Source organism: Hyperolius riggenbachi, chromosome 2, assembly GCF_040937935.1.
Source record: "Hyperolius riggenbachi isolate aHypRig1 chromosome 2, aHypRig1.pri, whole genome shotgun sequence".
Lineage (NCBI taxonomy): Eukaryota > Metazoa > Chordata > Amphibia > Anura > Hyperoliidae > Hyperolius > Hyperolius riggenbachi.
The window spans coordinates 342789820-342813616 of record NC_090647.1 but is presented as its reverse complement, the minus strand read 5'-3'; the positions used below and the strand labels follow the sequence as shown (position 1 = coordinate 342813616).

The 23797-nt window shown below is 43.2% G+C and overlaps 1 protein-coding gene across 3 annotated transcripts in view; it reads right to left on the bottom strand.

Moving 5' to 3' along the window:
• LOC137546726 (gastricsin-like) overlaps positions 1 to 23797 on the bottom strand; it is a 32166-nt gene that overhangs the window by 5561 nt on the left and 2808 nt on the right. For 2 of the 3 annotated variants that reach the window (XM_068269499.1, XM_068269500.1), the window contains exons 2-5: positions 18683 to 19175; positions 12504 to 12660; positions 10879 to 10996; positions 2120 to 2238 (exon numbers count right to left, since the gene is read on the bottom strand). In XM_068269499.1, the coding sequence (XP_068125600.1) occupies positions 2120 to 2238; positions 10879 to 10996; positions 12504 to 12660; positions 18683 to 18738 (450 nt within the window). In that variant the 5' untranslated portion in view covers positions 18739 to 19175. The remainder of the gene's footprint in view (positions 1 to 2119; positions 2239 to 10878; positions 10997 to 12503; positions 12661 to 18682; positions 19176 to 23797) is intronic. The other variant, XM_068269501.1, reaches the window with a different exon arrangement.

Sequence of the window (23797 nt, the reverse complement as noted above, 5' to 3'; positions counted from 1 at the left end):
CCGTGGTCCTGTTCCATTAACCCTGCAACTTTGGCTGATCGCATGCACGGCCCATCAGCGCTCCTGACGTGTCATCACACCGGTTGGTAAAGCGTACTGCGCCTGCGCGATTCTCGAAAGACTTCAGCCGAAGTTGCCGAGGGACCTCAAGGGGTACAGGTTGCTGGAGGAAGCCCCAGGTAAGTCCAGATTCGGATCATTTTTTTTTTATTCAGGGTCCATTTAATTTTGAGGTGGTTATTAAAAACTTTGTATGCATATTTTACATTTGCTCTTGTGACTAAAGGTGCGTACACACATCCAATTTTGATTAGCCAATCACTGGCTAATTTTACCACCTCCATGTAGTACAAGGGTCAACAGACCTTGAATACTATGATCAGATTGTGTAGATAAGCTCTCATACTACACGGAATATAATACTATACTACAATTGGCCAATCATTGGTCAATGAAAATTGAATGTGTGTATGCACCGTACATTGCAAGATTCATTGATCCAGGAGTTGGCTAATATCTGCAGTTCAGAGACATCACAGAGGTGGAGCACATCACCAGCAGCCGCTTGAGAGATACGTAGAGGGCACACTTTTTTTGCACAGACTGCCCGAGACGGGCTGAAGTTGCAGGACCCAGTACCAAGGAGGGAAAAGACTTAGGACAGCAGCGTGGGAGCAATCGGGGGGCATGGGGGTGGAGGAAGACCCAGGTATCTATGAAACTTTCATAATAACTTAGCTCTGGTTTCCTTTAACCTTTTTAGGGACCACAGGCTTACACTCCCCTAGTGACCAGGCTGCTTTTTTACAATTTAGTGCTCTGCAGCTTTAACAGCTCGCTGCAGAGCCATACAACTTAGAGCACACAAATTTAAACACCCCCCTTTTTTCTGCACCCCAACAGAGCTTTCTGGCTCTGATCGCTGCTCCAGGCTTTTTTTTATGAATGTATTTGTTTTTTTTAAATAAATGTGACTGTTTTTCCCCCCATCTCTTCCCTCCCCCCGATGGCCAATCAGGGGTCAATCCGCTCTCATAGGCATGAGCCTAATCTCCTCCCCAGGACTTGATGCCTTGGTGTTAGGCGGTCCTGGGGGAGCCACTCTGTGGCCGCCAATTGGCGTTAGGTGGCCCTGGGGTTGTAGAGTGGTTAAACAGAGGATGAAAAATGATCTCCTAGGAGAAAACTTAGGAGAAAAGTGAACTGGATCAGGCCTATAGTGTTCTCACATCGCTAAACCTATACAGCTCAACTCATTAGCCCACTGAGTCATTAAGCATTTGTCATGATTTTTCTTACAGATGTTTTTGCACTTTTTCAATAAAACACCTTTTCAGTCCCCAAACAAGAAAGTACTCAAATTACCTATCCTAAATTAACTCAGTACTAAATACTACTATAAAACAGCTTGTTACAAGTAGTAACTACTGTTCAACTACTAAGCCTCCAGTATGACATAATTCAAAGTGTCACACTTTTTGACACTCTTTTTATAAGAGGATGATGAAGATTAGCAATGTAAATACATTCTGCATTCAATACTGTAACGCTGGGCATACACGGCTCGATTTTGCTGCTCGATTCTCCCGCTCGATCAATTCCCCGCTTGATTCCGCAGGCGATTCTCATATCTTCTGCTAGTTTTTTTAATCTTTTTGCATTGTCCTCACTGCAGAATCAAGCGGCAAAACGATTGGGCGGGAGAGAGGACGTGTCGGAAATTATCTATCGAGCCATCTAAATGGCTCAGAATCGAGCCTTATATTCCCAGCATAAAATCAGTACTAAACAAAAATAAGTCATCACTCACATGCACTATAAGGTAAATGGAAATTTGAGTTTCATTAAATAAGGCAAAGATTACTAAATATAATATCCATCTTGTGACTGTTGTGTTCATTGCTTTTTTTTCTGTTTTTGATAAAACCATTGTTATCAAATGACTTGCCCCGTCTGTGGGGTATATTGTTGAAGCTGTTTGTATGTCTCTTTGATTTTGACAATAAAACTCTTTGAAACTACAGTAAATATAACATCCAGGTTTGAGTTTTTTTATGTTAAGGGCATAAGAATTACTATATAATGCTTTCTCAAACAGCACAGACTAGAGATTACTTACAGTTACTGTGTCATAACCCAGCACTCCGGTCATACTTCCACTGCCATACCACATGGAAAACTGTTGATTATTGGAAGTGTATGTAGAGGATTGTGAAGGATTGAACAAGGGATGGTTGGCTAAAAGTTAATGAAGACAATGTAAGAAAAAAAGACATATGCTTTAAATACTTATAAATGTTTTTTTCTTTACAGTTGGATTAACCTCCCAATAGTAAAATGTAAGTACCAGTGCATAAAATATATTTTTCTAATCATTTTAAGTGGTTAAAAACACTTATTTTGTCTAACAAGAGCAGCACAAGCAGGGCCGGCCTTAGGTTTCACTGCACCCTGAGCGAAAGCGGATTTTGGTTCCCCTCCCCCCATCCTCTTTGCACGCGTACACACATACGTACGCACACACACAGGCCTATATATAGCACCAACAATTTGCAACGCTCGTTATAGCTGTGGTGTGTCCCTCCCCAAAAAATGCCCTCAGACTCAGTATAGGTAGGTAGGTAGCCAGGTATAGGTGCCCTCAGTATAGGATCTCATGTGTAGGTGCCCTCAGTGTAGGTAGCTAAGCATAGGTAGTATAGTTGCCACAGTAAAGGTAGCTAGTATAGTAGCCCTCAGTATAGGTAGTATAGTTTCCCCCATATAGGTAGCATAGTTGCCCCCAGTGTAGGTAGTATAGTGGCCCCACATAGGTAGCATAGCTGCCCCCAGTGTAGGTAGTATAGCTGCCCCCAGTGTAGGTAGTATGCCCTCAGTGTAGTAGCATAGCTGCCCCAGTGTAGGTAGTATGCCCCCCGTGTAGGTAGTATGATGTAGGTAGTATGTCCCCAATGTAGGTAGTTTGCCCCCAATGCAGGTAGTATTCCCCCAATGTAGGTAGTATTCCCCAATTTAGGTAGTATGCCCCCAGTGTAGGTAGTATGCCCTCAGTGTAGGTAGTATGCCCCAATGTAGGTAGTATGCCCCCAATGCAGGTAGTATTCCCCCAATGTAGGTAGTATGCCCCCAGTGTAGGTGGTGTGCCCCCAGTGTAGGTAGTATGCCCCCAGTGTAGGTAGTATGCCCCCAGTCAATCCCTCCCCCCTTCTGCAGCAGCGGGCCGGGCAGAGACTGACTCACCTGACTTCCACGCTCCAGCGCCGACGCCACTCTTCTCTCCCCGCCTCCGTTCCATAGTTAGAGCAGGGCTACAAGAAAATGGCCGCCAATTGTCCGCATTTGTGGACATCGCGACCATGTTCTTGTAGTCCTGCTCTAATTACAGACAGAGAGGACGCAGGGAGAGACAGCGGGGCGTCAAGGGGCGACAGGGCGCATGCTCAAAGGCCGGCCCTGAGCATTTTATGTTCCCATTTGATGTATTTCTGAGGTGCAGCTTAAATTTACAGTCAAATTCACTATTACTTTCAGACTACCTTTTTAAAGTGAAAATGATGCCTATATTGGCTTTAGGACTTTAATATTTATATAGCACCAACATATTCCTTAGAGCTGTACATAGTACAAAACAGACTATAGCGGGGAGCATAGATACATGAGTATTTCAACACATCCAAAAGAGAGATGTCACTCGAAGAAGTGCTGGATGCCCTGATGATATCTGAAAATTAATGGAAAAAAATGTATGGGGGGATAGCTTATGCAGAGCTTTGTATGATAATTTTGTGAGTTTAAACTGGATCCTTTGGCTTATTGGCAACCAATGGAGGGATTGTCGGAGGGGCCAGCATCAGAGGAGCAGGAAGAGAGGTGGATGCGATCAGCAGCAGAGTTCAATAGAGACTAGAGAGGTGGTTACAAAAAGCACTGTAGATATTAAGCTAAATAACTATTATACATTTTGTTGCATCTTATTTGCATGGTATGGTTTATAATAAACACCTTTTTGCACACTTCACTTCCTCTTTCAGTGTCAGTGTTCTGCAAACTGTGGTCTTCCTGTACCATACCTGTTTGTTCCGTAACAGTCAGAGGCAGAGCCCTTAACTAGTACACTGTTTAACCACTATGCATTAGGTAGCATACAGACCTCACCAAATCAGACCAGGCTCGGACTGAGACACCGAACCACCGATTTTTCCATCGGAGGCCCCTGCCGCCCCGCCTCCTGGGGGCCCCAGTGCTGATAAGGAGGGGGGCACAGCGCAGGAAGGGGGGAAAGTGGGCACAGAGCGGCGGGGAGGGGGGAAGCCTCCCCCCTCCCTCACCTAGGGCCCCCCTTCCGCGCTCCCCCCTTCCAGAATTGCAGCCAGCCAGCGGAACGGCTTACCAAGAGCGTGCCACTGATCTGGTCTTCTGCACTGACACTGTCCAATGACGCTCTCGCAGTACTTCCTGTGAGAGCCTGATTGGACAGTGCAGTGCAGCAGGAGACCAGACCAGCAGCGGCACGCAGAGCTCTTCTCTTGGTAAGTGATTTCCACTCGCTGCCGCTGCTGGCTGCAATTTTGGAGAGGTGGTGTGGAAGGGGGGGGGGCCCTAGGTGAGGGAGGGGGGGGAGACTTCCCCATCTCTCCTCCACTCTGTGCCCACTGCCCCCCCCCTTCCAGCATGGGGGCACTGAGACCTGCCTACCTAACTGGGAGAGCGTAGAAGGGGGGCCCTAGGTGAGGGAGGGGGAGAGGCTTCCCCCCTCCCCGCTGCTCTGTGCCCACTGCCCCCCCTTCCAGCATGGGGGCACTGAGACCTGCCTACCTAAACTGGGGGGAGCACGGAAGGGTGGGCCCTAGGTGAGGGAGGGGGGAGGCTTCCCCCTCCCCGCCGCTTCGTGCCCACTGCCCCCTTCCAGCATGGGGGCCCCCACTAACTGGGGACCTGCCTACCTAAACTGGGGACACCTATAGACCAGGGTATATCTATACTGGGGACACCTATGTACCTGCCTACCTAAACTGGAAAATCTGCCGGCTTGCGCCAATCTGATTGCATTTTGTGGGGATATCTGCCGCCAATCTGATTGCATTTTGTGGGGAAATCTGCCGCCAATCTGAATGCATTTTGTGGGGAAATCTGATTGCATTTTGTGGAGAAATCTCCAGCCAATCTAAATGCATTTTGTGGGGAAATCTGCCGGCAATCTGATTGCATTTTGTGAGGAAATCTGCCGCCAATCTGATTTCATTTTGTGGGGAAATCTGCCCCCCATTTGATTGCATTTTGTGGAGAAATCTGCCGCCAATCTGAATGCATTTTGTGGGAAAATCTGCCGCCAATCTGATTGCATTTTGTGGGGAAATCTGCTGCCAATCTGATTGCATTTTGTGGGGAAATCTGCTGCCATTTGACTACTTGATGAATTATCATGAGGCATGTAACTACTTGATTATTTTGTCTAAAATGTTTCTGGTCGGACCTAATCTCTGTGAATAACACCGCTACTTATTTTGTGTGGTTTTTTTTTAAGTCTGCCCATGACCCATCATGACCACGCCCATGTTCCAGTGCGTGGTGACACCCATTTATTTTTGTCGTATGGACATATCGCTATTGGAGACTGTGGTGGGCCCTTAGTGTGAATTTGCATCAATTATCTCATATTTGGAAATCATGTTTGTAAGAGTGGAACTTAAAGAGTAACTGTCAGCCATACTATCTCCGAAAAAAAACACATATATAAGTAGATAAATACTGCGCGCGCCGCATGTGGACATATCCCTATTGGAGACTGTCCTCAGAAGTGTTCACAATCTATTCCCTACCATAATCATGCAAAATTTCTGGAGTACATGTGTATATGAGCCCAAAATGGAGGGGGGGGGGAGAGGGATCGGAGGTGGGGGGGGCAGGCTGAAACTTTCTTGGTGGGCCCTTAGTGTCTCAGTCCAACCCTGAATCAGGCCATAATAAGAGATGCTAATATGTTAGCCGTGCATGAGCAGTTCCATGCTACAGCTCAGGCATGAGTCAGTAGGCCTGGGCAGTGCTAATTCATAGATGGGAATACAGATGCAAACTTTCAGAGGGTACTAGGCAGGTACACTTTAAGGTGTTCAGTGTCTGTTTTTGTTCTACCGAACATGAGAACATCATTAAATCAGACTTGCTTTGATGTAGATGTAGATGAAGAGATAGGTGTTAAAAAGCAGTAGGGAGATGAGAGACACTATATAGGGGAAAGTATGAATGGTGGGCTTAGAAAGAACACTGGAGAGGGATGAGACAAAAAAAAAAAAGCAAGTAGGAATTTGATAAATGCAAAATGAAGAGGAAGGCTGTATTCTGAGTATAAACAATGGATGGTGGTCAGCTATGCAACACATGTACTTGTCCTTCACACTAGACTAGCTCCAGAGGCGTAGCTAGGGTTTTCAGCGCCCGTGGACAAAGACTATTAATGCGCCCCCCAAAGTCAAGGTTGCGCCGCGCCAAAAAGGGGCGTGGTCACATAATAAATGTGGGCGTGGTTATGGGTGGAGCCAAATGTATATGGAGGTTAGCAGGCTCACGCTCACCCACCCTCCCTCAGTATGTACCTTCCAGCATGTTCCAAGACAAATTCAGCAATCATGAGCCCCCCCATCAAGACAAATTCAGCAATCATGAGACCCCCAACATAACCAACTCAGCAATCATGAGGCCCCCAACAAGACAAATTTAGCAATCATGAGGCCCCCAACAAGACAAATTCAGCAATCATGAGGCCCCCAACAAGACAAATTCAGCGATCTTGAGGCCCCCAACAAATCATGAGGCCCCCAACAAGACAAATTCAGTAACCATGAGGCCCCCAACAAGACAAATTCAGCAGTCATGAGTCACATAAATAGACAGCATTTCACATAAATAGGTAGAATGCCCCCTTAATATGGTAGACACCTCTCACCTGGCAGCAGTTCTCCAAAATACACTCAATCTGACGTGGTTCCCCAAAAATAGGTAGCCCCAGGTCTATAGTTGTCCCCAGAATAGGTGGCCAGCAGTATAGATGTCCCCAGAATAGGTGGCCAGCGGTATAGATGTCCCCAGAATAGGTGGCCAGCGATATAGATGTCCCCAGAACAGGTAGCCAGGGGTAGAGATGTCCACAGAACAGGTAGCCAGGGGTATATGTGCCCAGTATATGTAGGCAGGGATATGTGTGCCCAGTATATGTAGCCAGAGGTATATGTGCCCAGTATATGTAGCCAGGGGTATATATGCCCAGTATATGTAGCCAGGAGAATAATATGTGCCCAGTATATATAGTCAGGCGTATATGTGCCCAGTATATGTAGCCAGGGGTATATATGCCCAGTCCATGTAGCCAGGGGGTATATATGCCCAGTATATGTAGCCAGGGGGTATATATGCCCAGTATATGTAGCCAGGGGGTATATATGCCCAGTATATGTAGCCAGGGGGTATATATGCCCAGTATATGTAGCCAGGGGTATATATGCCCAGAGTAGGTAGCCAGGGGTATATATGCCCAGTATATGTAGCCAGGGGGTATATATGCCCAGTCCATGTAGCCAGGGGGTATATATGCCCAGTATATGTAGCCAGGGGGTATATATGCCCAGTCCATGTAGCCAGGGGGTATATATGCCCAGTATATGTAGCCAGGGGTATATATGCCCAGTAGATGTAGCCAGGGGGTATATATGCCCAGTAGATGTAGCCAGGGGTATATATGCCCAGTAGATGTAGCCAGGGGTATATATGCCCAGTAGATGTAGCCAGGGGTATATATGCCCAGTAGATGTAGCCAGGGGTATATATGCCCAGTAGATGTAGCCAGGGGTATATATGCCCAGTAGATGTAGCCAGGGGGTATATATGCCCAGTAGATGTAGCCAGGGGGTATATATGCCCAGTAGATGTAGCCAGGGGTATATATGCCCAGTAGATGTAGCCAGGGGTATATATGCCCAGTAGATGTAGCCAGGCGGTATATATGCCCAGTAGATGTAGCCAGGGGTATATATGCCCAGTAGATGTAGCCAGGGGGTATATATGCCCAGTAGATGTAGCCAGGGGTATATATGCCCAGAGTAGGTAGCCAGGTGTCCCCCTCCCTGCCTCCCCAGCAGGAGGGGAGCAGCGCAGAGAAGAGGGAGAGAGCTGCTCTCTCTCCCTCGCTGTCCCCTCCATTAATGTCCGGGTGCTGGCAGCGGCGGGCGGAACTTACCTCCGTCTCGTCGCAGCGCGGATGGATCTGCCGCTACTCTGGTCTAGTCCAGACCAGAGCAGCGGCTGCGGGATCCGAACTTCCGGCCGGCGCTGGAGCGAGACGGAGGTGAGTCCCGCCCGCTGCGCCAGCACCTGGACAATAACGGAGGGGACAGCGATGGAGGGAGGGAGAGCCCTAAGGTGAGAGAAGGGGGGGAGATGGCCCCCTTCTCCACCGTCCGCATAGCTCTCCCTCTTCTCTTCTCTGCGCTGCTCCCCTCCGCAGAGGAAAAAAAAAATCAGCTCAGCTGGGCGCCCTTAGGGACCCGGCGCCCGGGGGCACTTGACCTACCCCGACCCCCCCTAGCTCCACGCCTGACTAGCTCATGGACAGGCCACTCAGCCAGACACATGTGCTCATCCCTGTGAAGAAGGTTGCCACCACTCATTGAAGGAACATAGTAATGATCACCTGGGAAAATCCACCCAGCAGATTGAAGATACCTAGAGCAGTGTCAATTCCAGACAATAGCAGATGATTGTACAGACATACAACTTTAAATGGTTGAATTTGCAACAATGATCTCATATTTGGACATCATGTTTGTAAGACTGAAACTTAAAGAAAACCTGTACTGAAAATAAAAGTCAAAATAAGCATACAAAAGTCATACTTACCTTCCATGTAGTCTACTCCTCAGTGTCTTTCTCCTGTCCCGTGTCCTATTTGTTCACTATGATCAAGGGAATTTTCCGTCCTCCATTTTGAAAATAGCCATTACCCCATAACAGCTTTCTGGTCAGCACACAGTTAAACTGTAACATCGCCCACTTGAGCCATAGGGAAACATGAACATTACCTGGTACATCCGTTTTCCTCTCAGCTATAACTGACAGCAACTGATATTTTACTGACAGCAACTGATCTATTTCAGATCTGACAAAATATTGTCAGAACTGGATGGGATTATTGTCAGAAGAAAATAATGAGCTTCTGAGAGGAACTGGTGGCAAGGTAACTATGCAATGTTCATTTGAAGTTACCTCATGTGTTTATTTTAAATATTTTTACTCAGTACAGGTTCTCTTTAAAGAGGAGCTGTCAGCTATACTATCTCAGAAAAAAAACACATATATAAGTAGATAAATAATTGCTCTACTTACATATCATATATATTGTACTGTCCACATTTTTATTTTAGTGATTTTTCTAAGATAAAAAAAGAAAATCCTTCTTAACATTTTCCATTTTGACCCTTTCTATCTTGAAGCCAATCTTGACATGATTTCCTTCCTTCCTCTGTCTGTGTATGCATTGTCCGCCTTCCTCCCAGTCTTCAGACACTCCCACCCAGTTCTCCGGTAGAAAGGGCATTGTCATTGTGTGACTCTGCAGAGGCAGAGCTGATTTATTTGTTTCATTTCGGTAGCTGCTTTTCTCAGCTTCTCAGTATGAGAAATATTGGCCAATTAGAGAGGAACAGAGGTGTGGGAGGGGAAAACGGGAGGGAAAGAGGTTTCAGCCAATCAGGCTGCATTAGTTATGTCTGAGGGGGAAGTAGCGAAGAAAAAAAGAAAACCCAGCATGCCCTGCAACTTCCTTTGTGTCGGCAGATGTAAAATATAAGAGCCATGGAAACAGGGAAATGATCTTTTATGGAGTAAAAAAGTAAGAGTGATTTTTAACTTTTGGATTGCCTGGTTAGCATCCGTATTACTTGTTTACCAGATAAAAATAAAGAATTGATTTGTTATTGTATGCCTGACAGTTATGCTTTAAAGAGACTCCGTAACAAAAATTGCATCCTGTTTTTTATCATCCTACAAGTTCCAAAAGCTATTCTAATGTGTTCTGGCTTACTGCAGCACTTTGTACTATCACAGTCTCTGTAATAAATCAACTTATCTCTCTCTTGTCAGACTTGTCAGCCTGTGTCTGGAAGGCTGCCAAGTTCTTCAGTGTTGTGGTTCTGCTATGAACTCCCCCTTCCAGGCCCCTCTATGCACACTGCCTGTGTATTATTTAGATTAGAGCAGCTTCTCTCTTCTCTCTCTTATCTTTTACAAGCTCGATAAATCGTCCTCTGAGCTGGCTGGGCTGTCACATACTGAAGAATTACAGACAAGGGCAAAGCTGTTTGCAGCAAGAAACAAGCAGCCTGAAACTTCAGTGCATGAGAGATGCAGGGGGAAAGAAACACAAATGATCTCTTGAGATTCAAAAGGAAGGGTGTATACAGCCTGCTTGTGTATGGATGTATTTTCTATGTGTGGACATACTGTACATCAACCTACTTCCTGTTTTGGTGGCCATTTTGTTTGTTTATAAACAAACTTTTTAAAACTGTTTTTAACCACTTTTAATGCGGCGAGGAGCGGCGAAATTGTGTCAGAGGGTAATTACTTTTGTGCGATTTTAACAATACATATTCTCTTTAAGCACATTAAATCTTTTGAACAAATTATTTGTGTCTACCACAGCTGTGGTAGTGAAATGCATGCATTCTCACAAGATGCATCATTTACCAATATTAGAAGGCTAATGGACCAACGCCATGCAGAAAATCTTTTGTATCTTAATATACAATTATCCTCTAATAACCTCTTCCATGATAACTTGCTTCTTACAAATGTATGTTCCATACTCCATTTCCAAATGCTACCTACTGCAAGCTTGACTTTGACAGTATGAAGAAGCCACCCAAAGATTGGAGGAACCAGTATCAAAGGCAACCAGGAAGTTCTGGGGTGGGGTTCCAATGCTGATTTCACCAAAATAATAGTTCTGGAAGAGATAATTAGATAAATACATATTGTTATTTACATAGTTTTGCATTAGTAAAAAATATTTTAAAGCTTAACTAAATCCGAAGCTAAAGTTGTTCTGAAAACCCACATGTTGTTTAGTGTAAGTTACAAGAATGAATTATAGCTCTACATTTTCAAATGTGAAAATCAGTTTATAGCTGCTAACTTCCTGTTCAGAAATGGGTCTTAAAAAGGAATTTTACTGAAAGATAGTCGCTGTGTAATTTATTCATCTTGTTTGATCCACCATGAGCCTGCAGGTCCTCATCTTTACTTCTGGCAGAAACTGCTCTTATCTATAAACACACCCACTAACAATGTGCTTGGCTAAAACGACTTGCTTGGTAGTTGGCAACAGCCTCCCACAATGGAATAAGGGTTAACAGACAGGAAACTGTCAATGACATCACCGTGGGAGGCATTTCATCTCAATATCAGTCACACATACATTCCTGATGATCTGTTCAAGAGAAGGTAAAGGGGGTATCAGCTATTGATTAGGATTATGTTCAATCCTGGTTTAAAGGTCCTCTTTGAAATCACGCTTCCTATGAACTACAAGCTTACAGCCAGCTGTGCAAGCATAGTGATTGACCTATGCTCCTGCTCATTTCCTGTGTATTGAACTAAATGTAGGTGAAGTGGGTAGTAAAGTGTTCAGCTAAAGAAACAAATGAGTAAAGTACTTCCATTACCGAACTACCTCTGTCCCCACCCTCTGCCACCGTGCTAGCCATAGTGCTGTGGCAAGCACATTGGACTCATGAAAAAGGTATTTTGTTCTCTACTTTGCCTCTACAAACTGCTTAAAGAGACTCTGTAACAAAATGTTCAGCCTTATTTCTTCTATCCTATAAGTTCCTATACCTGTTCTAATGTGGTCTGGCTTACTGCAGCCTTTTCTAGTTGCACTGTCTCTGTATTATATCTAATCTTCTTTCCTTTGTTGAGCCTTGTCAACCCAGAGAGGAATGTGCTGTGATAGGGAGAAGTTATGCACAATTCCCCCACGCCCCTGCAGGCTCTGTGTGTGTGCTGTGTGTATGAGTCACAGCCAGCGTCTTTAATCACAGCCAGCCTGTCTGTGACCTTGTGAACAGCTGTAAGTGCAGAAAAATCAGTTCAAAGCACAGACAAGCAGCCAAGGCAAGAAGTGGGAGAAATATTCCAGCAGTGAAGTCATGTTTGAGAGGAGCCTCTGCAAGGCACCTGCTCTGATGATGTATTTCCTGTTTGGCGGCCATCTTCATTGTTTACAAAAACAATGAATAATTCAGTGATTTTATTATCAGGAAAGCAGCAGGAGCGGCGAAAATGTCACTGAGAGGGCTAGGAGAAGACTACAAACAGGCTGGTACTTTCATTCATGTAAGATTTTCACAGCACAGATTATCTTTAAATGACATTATTAACCTGACTGAGAAATCAATTTTTCTTGGTCACTTTTGTATTTAGATGGAGTTGAAGTAATGATGAACACTTACATTTAAATACATGGGTTCATAAACTACTCCAAAGTTGTCTGGCCTGTGTAAGTTGTATTTTATGGCTGGTTCTTTAACGTGGGTTTTCATAAAGTCTTCCAGAACTCCTTTTTCTTGCATGGTTTCTCGGATGGATTTCATTTTTTTCAGAGGGACTCTTTGAGGGAGATACACAAAATTCTACCATCATACACATTTTCTTTAGCACGGTTTATTGCATGGTTTAAACTTTAAAGGATAAAGTATCGGTATAAATCGGTATAAAGTAACAATAATGCAATTATCCTGAATTACATGAAAAGGTACAAATGTAAATTATTTAGCAAGGGTATCTAAAATATATAGCCCTTTCAATTTCAGAGGCACTGTATAGAGTGCTATGCAGACAATAGAAGGTGATGTACAAAGGACTTGTCCTTACAACCTTGCAAACAAGAGGAGAGAGGAGTGGAAACACTAGGTAAAGTAAAAAATTACATAACAGAAAAGCATCAAGTTCTTTGACAGCTGGTGCAGAAGAAGACAGACTTGGATATTCGCCTAGAGCATGTACAGGAGGCATACAGTAATATGCTTTTGTGACCAAGTGCAGTTTAAGAGTATGCTTGATGGTCTCCAGGGTTGAAGCATGATGGACCTGGTGTAGAAGACTATTCTACAGAAGTGGTAAAACTTGTGAGAAATCTTGAATGTAACAATTGGAGAAAGTTACCACGGCAAAGGATTTTAGATTTAGATCTGGGGAACTCTGATCTTAAAGAAAGTGTGTGTCATTAGAGCAGATCACATTCTTCCATTGCTTTATGGTCCTGTTGTAACACAAATTTACTTTGGATAGGAGTTTTCAGTGTTATCAAGGGGCATGTATGGAGGAAGGGCACCAGGAAATGTGTGCACCAGCTGAAGCTGCTAGTGGAATATTGGCAATACTGCTGATATTCTACTATCACTCTACCTAACCTACCTACTACTAACACTAACCCTCCTCATACCTTCTCCTAACACTAACTATTCATCTGCCCTTAAAGAGGAACTGTAGTGAAAATAACATAATTAATACAATTGCTTATGTTTTCATTTCATTTCATATTCATTTAAATATGATTTAGTCAGTGTTTGCCCATTGTAAAGTCTTTCCTCTGCCTGAATAACATTCTGAGATTTATCACTGATGGTGACATCAGTTCTGCCAGGTGATCTGTACAGAATGTTCATTACTGAGAGTTCTATGAATAGAGGGAGATATTGCTTGCTCGGCAGTTGGAAAAAGCGTCCCCCCTCCCCCCATGCAATGAGGTTTACAGACAGCAGACTGTCAGGACATTTATCATGACATCACACTGTGGGACATCACCTCCCCTCCCCCTCCCCCCCATCCATCCTTTCCTGCACAATACCTTCTACCAGCTATAAGTCAGACGCCCAAATTATATACTGGGTACAGCCGCAATTAACATTGCGGTCAATGGCAGCACCCAAATTAACAGGTGCTGTGAGGTGCCCAAATGACCTGCCTCGTAGCAGGGGCACTCTGATTGGTCTTCATTTATGCAGTACTATATCTGCTCTGAAACTGAACAGCATTAAGTTTTTCAGCATTCTGTACTGCAGTATCTCTTGTGTGCTTTTGGAGAAGACAGGCTAGCCTTCCCTTCCCATGCATCTTGCTATTGGTCCACCAGTATTCTTGTGTCAAAATGAGTCAAAGCTGAAAACAAAATCACCATTCTCATGAAGTGTTCATTATATTTCAGGGTTGCATCTTTTACAAAACACCAATTAACTTGCTTCATGTCATAATGCACATCATCAATCATTTAGTCTGCACGTAATTGTTTTCTGCATGCAGTTGGTGTTCATGTCGGAAGGGCTGTGCCCTGGCAGGAAGGGGTTGGATTACCAGTTGCGACGCTGGGTAATCTAGCATGGTTTGTTTCTGGTTTTAATTTTAACCCTTCCGTCAAGTAATAATTAGTATGGCAGCCTTGGCTCATGGCTTTCAGACATTATCCCCCCATCCTTCCAGAACCTGTATGAGTCTAACCAATTCTGGGTACAAACCCCCATTTGTACTTGGCAAAATAACTTATTGTGATTCTAATTCTGATAATTACTCAGGTAATAATTGCATTCCTAAACCTTAATAACGATTGAGATCTCTTGTTATTTGCCAGTAAATTACAGTAATGTCTTTATTCGGTCAAAATTAAGATACCTTTGTTTCTTCCCCATATTAGAGAAGTAGCAGGAAAATTCACATCATATGGCTTTCAGCCTTCATAGTTGGGGTAAGCTAATAAACTGTCCTAACACATCAATTTCCACTAACCCTGAATGTCAAAGAAATTTAGCATATCAAAACCAGTAGCTATCGATTAATTGGCTAGCAGATGGCTAATTAACCAGCAGCTAGAAGATTTGGCTAAGGGAGGGTGCATACTTTTCAATACGGAAAAGCATGTGTTTTGTGTGTGTTTTGCGTGTGTGTTTGTTTTCTGTGCATTCTTTAAGCATTTGCATTTTTTACTAATCTGCCTTTTGCAACAAGAAAAAAACAGAAGAGAAGATAATCAATTCATCTTTTTCACATAAAAATGCATGCCATAACAAAAAATAGGGCCTGTTCAGACTATCTGCGTATGAAGAATGCGTTTAAAATCAAAGAAACGCAAGTTGAAAAACGCATGCGTTTTTCTTGCGTTCTAATGCATATTCTATTGCGTTTTGCACACACACGTGACCCAGGGGGAAAAAAAAGAATTATGGGAACTGCAGAGGAAAACGGACGCTAAAAACGCAATAGTACGCGTTTTTGATACGCGTCCATAGACTTTCATTGCGTCCGTTTCTATGTGTGACGCACAGAACTGCGTGCAGCAATGCGGATGAGAAACGTATGCGTCTCATACGCATACATGTGAACTAGCCCATTCAAAATCATTAGGAGCCGTTTCTATGCGTTTTTGGTACCCAGACACGTTCCCTGAAAACGTCTAGGAACGCGCATAGTCTGAACAGGCCCTAAAAACACAAACCTATTGCATCTCCATAGGAAACCATTGTATGTGATTTACATGCGAAAAAGGGAACAAAAAGATTTCTGATTTTAACACTTGCAACAAATTTGAATTGCGAATCAAAGACCTATGCAAGTCAGCATGCAGCCCATAGATTTTTATTGTACACATTTTTTTGTGCGCTATCCACTATGCTGCAAAATGCCAGCCATCAATGGTTATTTGCATACTGAAAAGCAACTGTGTAGGTTCCAGTTACATAATGTCTTCTACAATAGGAGGCACAGTCTGACTGCGATCTGTCTTGCAGGAGCAGGGCTTCAGGTTTAGTCAGCCCTAAGAGCAGCATGTGGGGATTCCTACCTGTGTTGCATTTAGCTCAGCCCAAAGCAGATAGGACTCAGCAGCTCTATTAAGACCTGTGTATACGTACACTAAAGAGCCAATGGCCCATATGCAATTCACTTTTTCTCCTAAGTTTTCTCCTAGATCATTTTTCATCTTTGATTTATAATAACTTTTTAGCACTTTTCAATGGAAAAAGTACCAAAAAGTAGGTGAAAAAGTACTATCAAAATTATTTATTTTTAAATTATTTTAAGAATTTGTTTGCTGGTGGTTTAAAGTGGATCCGAGATGAAAAACTAGCTATAACAAGTAACTTGTGTATATACAGTGGCTTGCAAAAGTATTTGGCCCCCTTGAAGTTTTCCACATTTTGTCACATAACTGCCACAAACATGAATCAATTTTATTGGAATTCCACGCGAAAGACCAATACAAAGTGGTATACACATGAGACGTGGAATGAAAATCATACATGATTCCAAACATTTTTTACAAATCAATAACTGCCAAGTGGTGTGTGCATAATTATTCAGCCCCCTTTGGTCTGAGTGCAGTCAGTTGCCCATAGACATTGCCTGATGAGTGCTAATGACTAAATAGAGTGCACCTGTGTGTAATCTAATGTCAGTACAAATACAGCTGCTCTGTGACGGCCTCAGAGATTGTCTAAGTAAATATTGGGAGCAACAACACCATGAAGTCCAAAGAACACAACAGACAGGACAGGGATAAAGTTATTGAGAAATTTAAAGCAGGCTTAGGCCATAAAAAGATTTCCAAAGCCTCGAACATCCCACGGAGCACTGTTCAAGCGATCATTCAGAAATGGAAGGAGTATGGCACAACTGTAAACCTACCAAGACAAGGCCATCCACCTAAACTCACAGGCCGAACAAGGAGAGCGCTGATCAGAAATGCAGTCAAGAGGCCCATGGTGACTCTGGACGAACTGCAGAGATCTACAGCTCAGGTGGGGGAATCTGTCCATAGGACAACTAGTATTCATGCACTGCACAAAGTTGGCTCTTATGGAAGAGTAGCAAGAAGAAAGCCATTGTTAACAGAAAAGGATCAGAAGCCCCGTTTGCAGTTTGCCACAAGCCATGTGGGGAACACAGCAAACATGTGGGAAAAGGTGCTCTCGTCGGATGAGACCAAAATGGAAATTTTTGGCCAAAATGCAAAACGCTATGTGTGGCAGAAAACTAACACTGCACATCACTCTGAACACACCATCCCCACTGTCAAATATGGTGGTGGCAGCATCATGCTCTGGGGTTGCTTCTCTTCAGCAGGGACAGGGAAGCTGGTCAAAGTTGATGGGAAGATGGATGGAGCCAAATACGGGCAATCTTGGAAGAAAACCTCTTGGAGTCTGCAAAAGACTTGAGACAGGGGCGGAGGTTCACCTTCCAGCAGGACAACGACCCTAAACATAAAGCCAGGGGAACAATGGAATGGTTTAAAACAAAACATATCCATGTGTTAGAATGGCCCAGTCAAAATCCAGATCTAAATCCAATCGAGAATCTGTGGCAAGATCTGAAAACTGCTGTTCACAAACGCTGTCCATCTAATCTGACTGAGCTGGAGCTGTTTTGCAAAGAAGAATGGGCAAGGATTTCAGTCTCTAGATGTGCAAAGCTGGTAGAGACATACCCTAAAAGTCTGGCAGCTGTAATTGCAGAAAAAGGTGGTTCTACAAAGTATTGACTCAGGCGGCTGAATAATTACGCACACCCCACTTTGCAGTTATTGATTTGTAAAAAATGTTTAGGATAATGTATGATTTTTGTTCCACTTCTCACGTGTATACCACTTTGTATTGGTCTTTCACGTGGAATTCCAATAAAATTAATTCATGTTTGTGGCAGTAATGTGACAAAATGTGGAAAACTTCAAGGGGGCCGAATACTTTTGCAAGCCACTGTATCTTATCTAAAGTTTTCACAGCAAATCTAGCTGCAAACAGCTTTAACAGTTTATGATTATTTATTCCTGTGATACAATGAGAGTGGCCATGTTCTGTTTGTCACATTACACACAGGCAAGCTGATCTGTATCTCCAGCCTGTGAAAACTTCACTCCCCTCTCCTCCTCCCTCCTCCCCTCTGCCTCTGAAATCTCTGGCTAGTAAACTCCTCCTCCTGCTCAGACTGAGCTCCCATAAGCCCTTGCTACATGAGTCTGAGAGTGCCAAGGCACTGGAGAAGCTGTGGACGAGGCTTGTTTAGTTTATAGGGAATTAGAGTATTAAACCAAAAAAAAAAGTAGTTGGCTTGAGGAATGCCCGATAAACTATATGAAAGGAACACAATTATGCAATGAGTAAAAGTTTATCTCGGATCTACTTTAAAAGGCATTTTGTTGACAAGTTTGAAAATTTCACCTACGAGAAAGCCCTTGTCATAAAATAAACCACCAGCAATCAAGAAAATAAACAAAATAATTTTGATAGTAGTGAGGAGATGGATCTGTACAACCACCAAACGTAGCCAGCGGGAGCCTGGGATCCAAGTATCTCAGTTCAGGCAGCAAGCAAAAAGGATGTCCTGCTACACCATTCATAGGGTGAAAAGGTTTCTCCAAATTTTATTGAACACATCAGCGAATACTTTGTCACCAACATTTAAGTAAGTGATTTAAAAGAAAATATGAAAATTATCTTCTAGGAGATAACTCAGGAGAAAAAGTGAATTGCATATGGGCCAATATGTTATTCCACTAAATCAGTAACTCATGTCATTTCATATATTTTTAACGGACGCTGATGGCAGTATTCCTAATTATTCATAGTCCTTTATACATACTCACCTCACTAGTCCATCCGATAAATTAAGGCAAAGGAAAGCAAAAATAAGCAGCTTCATGGTGACAGATTCAATTTTAGCTCTGGAATGGCAAAGTCAAATAGCATATACCCTTTTTATAAACTCAAACCTTGTATGAGACATTGTTTCCAACCTACTAAGGAACAGCTTGTTCTTATCATGTTTGATGTTCACCCCTAAAACAAGCTCTTTTCTGTGCCAAGAAGGTTACAGAGATTAGAGTAACCGAGCTACTAGGAAAAGTAAACTCAGCTAATATTATTTTTTACTTTAGTATCTAAAAATCTAGAGTGGATATCTGTGCATGATCCAACATTTATATGTCCTCATGCTTTGTTAAACTCAACTGAATATAAAAAAGGGATATGTATAACAACAAAACCATTGCCAAGGGCAAGCTCCATCGTGGTCAGTCTTTTCTCCATGGGCAGTTACAGATGACATTGATGGCATCACACAATGGAAGTATGCTTGTCCTGATGGTAAATCAGAAGCAGATTGTCTAAGATTATTATGCATGTGACTGTCAATAGAAGAAGATTTATCTATGACAGCTAGTGTTTACCTAAAAGAGAACTCAGCATAAACAGAAGATCATATTCCAGAAATTGCTATTATGAGAACTCATATGCCCCTAGTTTCTCAATACATATTTTAAAAATATTTGTTGGTAAAGGAGTTTGTATTTTCTCCCCGTGTCTGCGTGGGTTTCCTCCGGGTACTCTGGCTTCCTTCCACATGCCAAATACATACAGATAACTTAGTTGGCTTACCCCTAAAATTGGTCCTAGACTATGATGGACATAAAACTATGGTGAGGATTAGATTGCAAGCACCCATGAGTGAGAGTTAAGGGACAAGACTATATACTCTGTACAGCATTGTGGAAGATGTTGGTGCTATATAAATACTAAATTATAATAAAGTAGATGCTTAGAGTGGCTACAGATGTTGTTGGCCATAAGTCGTAATTTACTTGAAAGATCTAAACAAGTAAGGAAGCTATTCTTATGAGAGGTGAACCATTGGCTGCCCATTGTGGGTTAGAGAGCTTAGCTAACTGTTCTGTACTGTGGAAAGAAGAACCCTTACTGCATTTAATGCACTGCTTGTTCCTATCCTACGATTGTAGGAGAAGGGTAGTTGGCACTACAGCATGGGATAACTGATGCTGGGGGGAACAGGCAAGATTCACGCACTTCCCTCACTAGGATGCAGCTTGCATGCTATGATCCAAGCAATAGGTTGCACATGAACAGATGAGGAGGAGGAAAGGATTGGCACTGCAGATTGCTTGTATTTCCAAAAAGTGAGGCACAGTATAGAATGCACACAATAGGTGATCGAATGAAAGATACCAGTGCTGTGGAGTGAAATGGTGGGTGCTGGGCACTAATTGCCAGACGGCCGTTTCGCGCTGTAATGCGCTTCATGACAGCCTCCGTGGAAGCGCATCACAGAACGAAACGGCCTTCAGGCAATTAGTGCCCAGCACCCACCGCTTCACTACACTCCGCAGCACTGGTATGTTTCATTAAATCACCTATTGTGTGCATTGTGTACTGTGCCTCACTTTTTGGATATGAAAGCAATCTGCAGTGCCGATCCTTTCTTTCTCCTCATTTGTTCATGTTGTTCCTACACTACTATCATTTCAGGACCACTTATCACTTAAGCATAGCCTTGACAGGAAAATGCAGATAAAGCCCTATGAAGTTTATACTGTATATGATAGTATTCTTGTATAGTGTTAATGTTTGGATTCGGCACCGCATGGTTCGGAACCTGAACACACGCATCCAGCACCATTTCAGCATGAAACAGTAGGATGTGGTGCGTTTAATTTACCTCTGATACTTCCTCCTTTCAACTTGTTTGGAAGTTCAATTTCCCCAGGTTTTCTGTGCAAAAAGTGATCCAATTAATTTTCATAAAAACTTTTTTCCTGTAACTTGTCAGAATGTGTCAAGCAAGGGTCTAGTACACAGTGCAGGAGAGTACTGACGTGTATGCACGTCAATACCGTTCGCAGCAGGTTTTGTATTGACGTGCATACATGTCAATACCGCTAGGGAGGTTAAATGATACACACCCTATCCTGCTGTTCCATGCTGAAATTATGCTGAGGGCCCTTTTCCACTGAGAGCGATTTTCTTAAAATGAAAAAATGCTAGTGATTTTTAACCTCCCTGGCATTCAGTTTCTCCAGGATTTCTGTGCAAAAAGTGCTTCAATGAATTTCAAATAATTTTCAAGTAATTTTTTGTTTTTTTACGATTTTCAATTCAATACAGGTTATTGTATTGAATTCAGTACAAAAAAAATAGTGTGCCACATGTTGATGACCCTGTGTGATCCTGGCGTCATCAACACCGATCACCGGGGAACATGTCATCGCCGAGGGGGAAGCAAATACGCAGAGGGACATAGAAGAACACACTGGGGAAGCTATCAGAGGTACACGATGAGTAATTGGCACGCCAATGGTGAATATAAGCTCACCACCAAGTCTCCCCCATGTGCATGATGCATAGTGCGCATTCTAAGCAAAACCTCCAATCTGCATTTTATAGGCTGAATTGATCCCGGGGGGGGGGTAAAATTGCAACCCCCAATATTATTGTATATTATTTGTGATGCAGTATTTTGCCTCCCGGTTATAGGTAGTCAGGTATAGACTCCACCAGTGTACAGGGAGTGCAGAATTATTAAGCAAATTAGTATTTTGACCACATCATCCTCTTTATGCATGTTGTCTTACTCCAAGCTGTATAGGCTCAAGAGCCTACTACCAATTAAGCATATTAGGTGATGTGCATCTCTGTAATGAGAAGGGGTGTGGTCTAATGACATTAACACCCTATATCAGGTGTGCATAATTATTAGGCAACTTCCTTTCCTTTGGCAAAATGGGTCAAAAGAAGGACTTGACAGGCTCAGAAAAGTCAAAAATAGTGAGATATCTTGCAAAGGGATGCAGCACTCTTAAAATTGCAAAGCTTCTGAAGCGTGATCATCGAACAATCAAGCGTTTCATTCAAAATAGTCAACAGGGTCGCAAGAAGCGTGTGGAAAAACCAAGGCGCAAAATAACTGCCCATGAACTGAGAAAAGTCAAGCGTACAGCTGCCAAGATGCCACTTGCCACCAGTTTGGCCATATTTCAGAGCTGCAACATCACTGGAGTGTCCAAAAGCACAAGGTGTGCAATACTCAGAGACATGGCCAAGGTAAGAAAGGCTGAAAGACGACCACCACTGAACAAGACACACAAGCTGAAACGTCAAGACTGGGCCAATAAATATCTCAAGACTAATTTTTCTAAGGTTTTATGGACTGATGAAATGAGAGTGAGTCTTGATGGGCCAGATGGATGGGCCCGTGGCTGGATTGGTAAAGGGCAGAGAGCTTCAGTCCGACTCAGACGCCAGCAAGGTGGAGGTGGAGTACTGGTTTAGGCTAGTATCATCAAAGATGAGCTTGTGGGGCCTTTTCGGGTTGAGGATGGAGTCAAGCTCAACTCCCAGTCCTACTGCCAGTCTCTGGTAGACACCTTCTTCAAGCAGTGGTACAGGAAGAAGTCTGCATCCTTCAAGAAAAACATGATTTTCATGCAGGACAATGCTCCATCACACGCGTCCAAGTACTCCACAGCTTGGCTGGCAAGAAAGGGTATAAAAAAAGAAAAACTAATGACATGGCCTCCTTGTTCACCTGATCTGAAACCCATTGAGAACCTGTGGTCCATCATAAAATGTGAGATTTACAAGGAGGGAAAACAGTACACCTCTCTGAACAGTGTCTGGGAGGCTGTGGTTGCTGCTGCACGCAATGTTGATGGTGAACAGATCAAAACACTGACAGAATCCCTGGATGGCAGGCTTTTGAGTGTCCTTGCAAAGAAAGGTGGCTATATTGGTCACTGATTTGTTTTTGTTTTTTTTGTTTGGTTTTTGAATGCCAGAAATGTATATTTGTGAATGTTGAGATGTTATATTGGTTTCACTGGTAAAAATAAATAATTGAAATGGGTATATATTTGTTTTTGTTAAGTTGCCTAATAATTATGCACAGTAATAGTCACCTGCACACACAGATATCCCCCTAAAATAGCTAAAACTAAAAACAAACTAAAAACTACTTTCAAAAATATTCAGCTTTGATATTAATGAGTTTTTTGGGTTCATTGAGAACATGGTTGTTGTTCAATAATAAAATTATTCCTCAAAAATACCACTTGCCTAATATTTCTGCACTCCCTGTAGATTAGTCAGCCGTAGGTGCCCCACTATAGGTAGCCAGCTATAGGTGCCCCAGTGTAGGTAGACAGGTATAGGTGCCGCAGTATAGCTAGGTATACGGTAGGTGCCGCAGTATAGGTAGACAGGTATAGGTCCCGCAGTATAGCTTGGTATAGGCGCCGCAGCATAGGTAGACAGGTATAGGTACTGCAGTATAGGTAGGTATAAAAACAGCAGTGTAGGTAGCCAGGTATAGGTGCCACAGTATAGGTGCCACAGTATAGCTAAGTATAGGTGCTGCACTATAGGTAGTCAGGTATAGGTGCCGTGGTATAGCTAGGTATAGGTGCCGCAGTATAGGTAGACTGGTATAGGTGCCGAGGTATAGTGCCGCAGTATAGCTAGGGGTAGGTGCCGCAATATAGGTAGACTGGTATAGGTACTGAGGTATAGGTACCGCAGTATAGGTAGCCAGGTATAGGTGCCGCAGTATAGGTAGGTATAGGTGCTGCAGTATAGGTTGCCAGGTATAGTTGACACAGTATAGCTAGGTGTAGGTAGCCAGGTATAGGTGCCGCAGTATAGGTAGCCAGGTATAGGTGCTGCAGTATAGGTAGCCAGGTATAGGTGCCGCAGTATAGCTAGGTATAGGTGCTGCAGTATAGGTAGACAGGTATACTGTAGGTGCCTCAGTATAGCTCGGTATAAGTACAGTAGCATAAGTAGACAGGTATAGGTGCCACAGTATAGGTAGCCAGGTGTAGGTGTCACAGTATAGCTAGGTATATGTGCTGCAGTATAGGTAGCCAGATATAGGTGCCACAGTATTGCTAGGTGTAGGTGCTGCAGTATAGGTA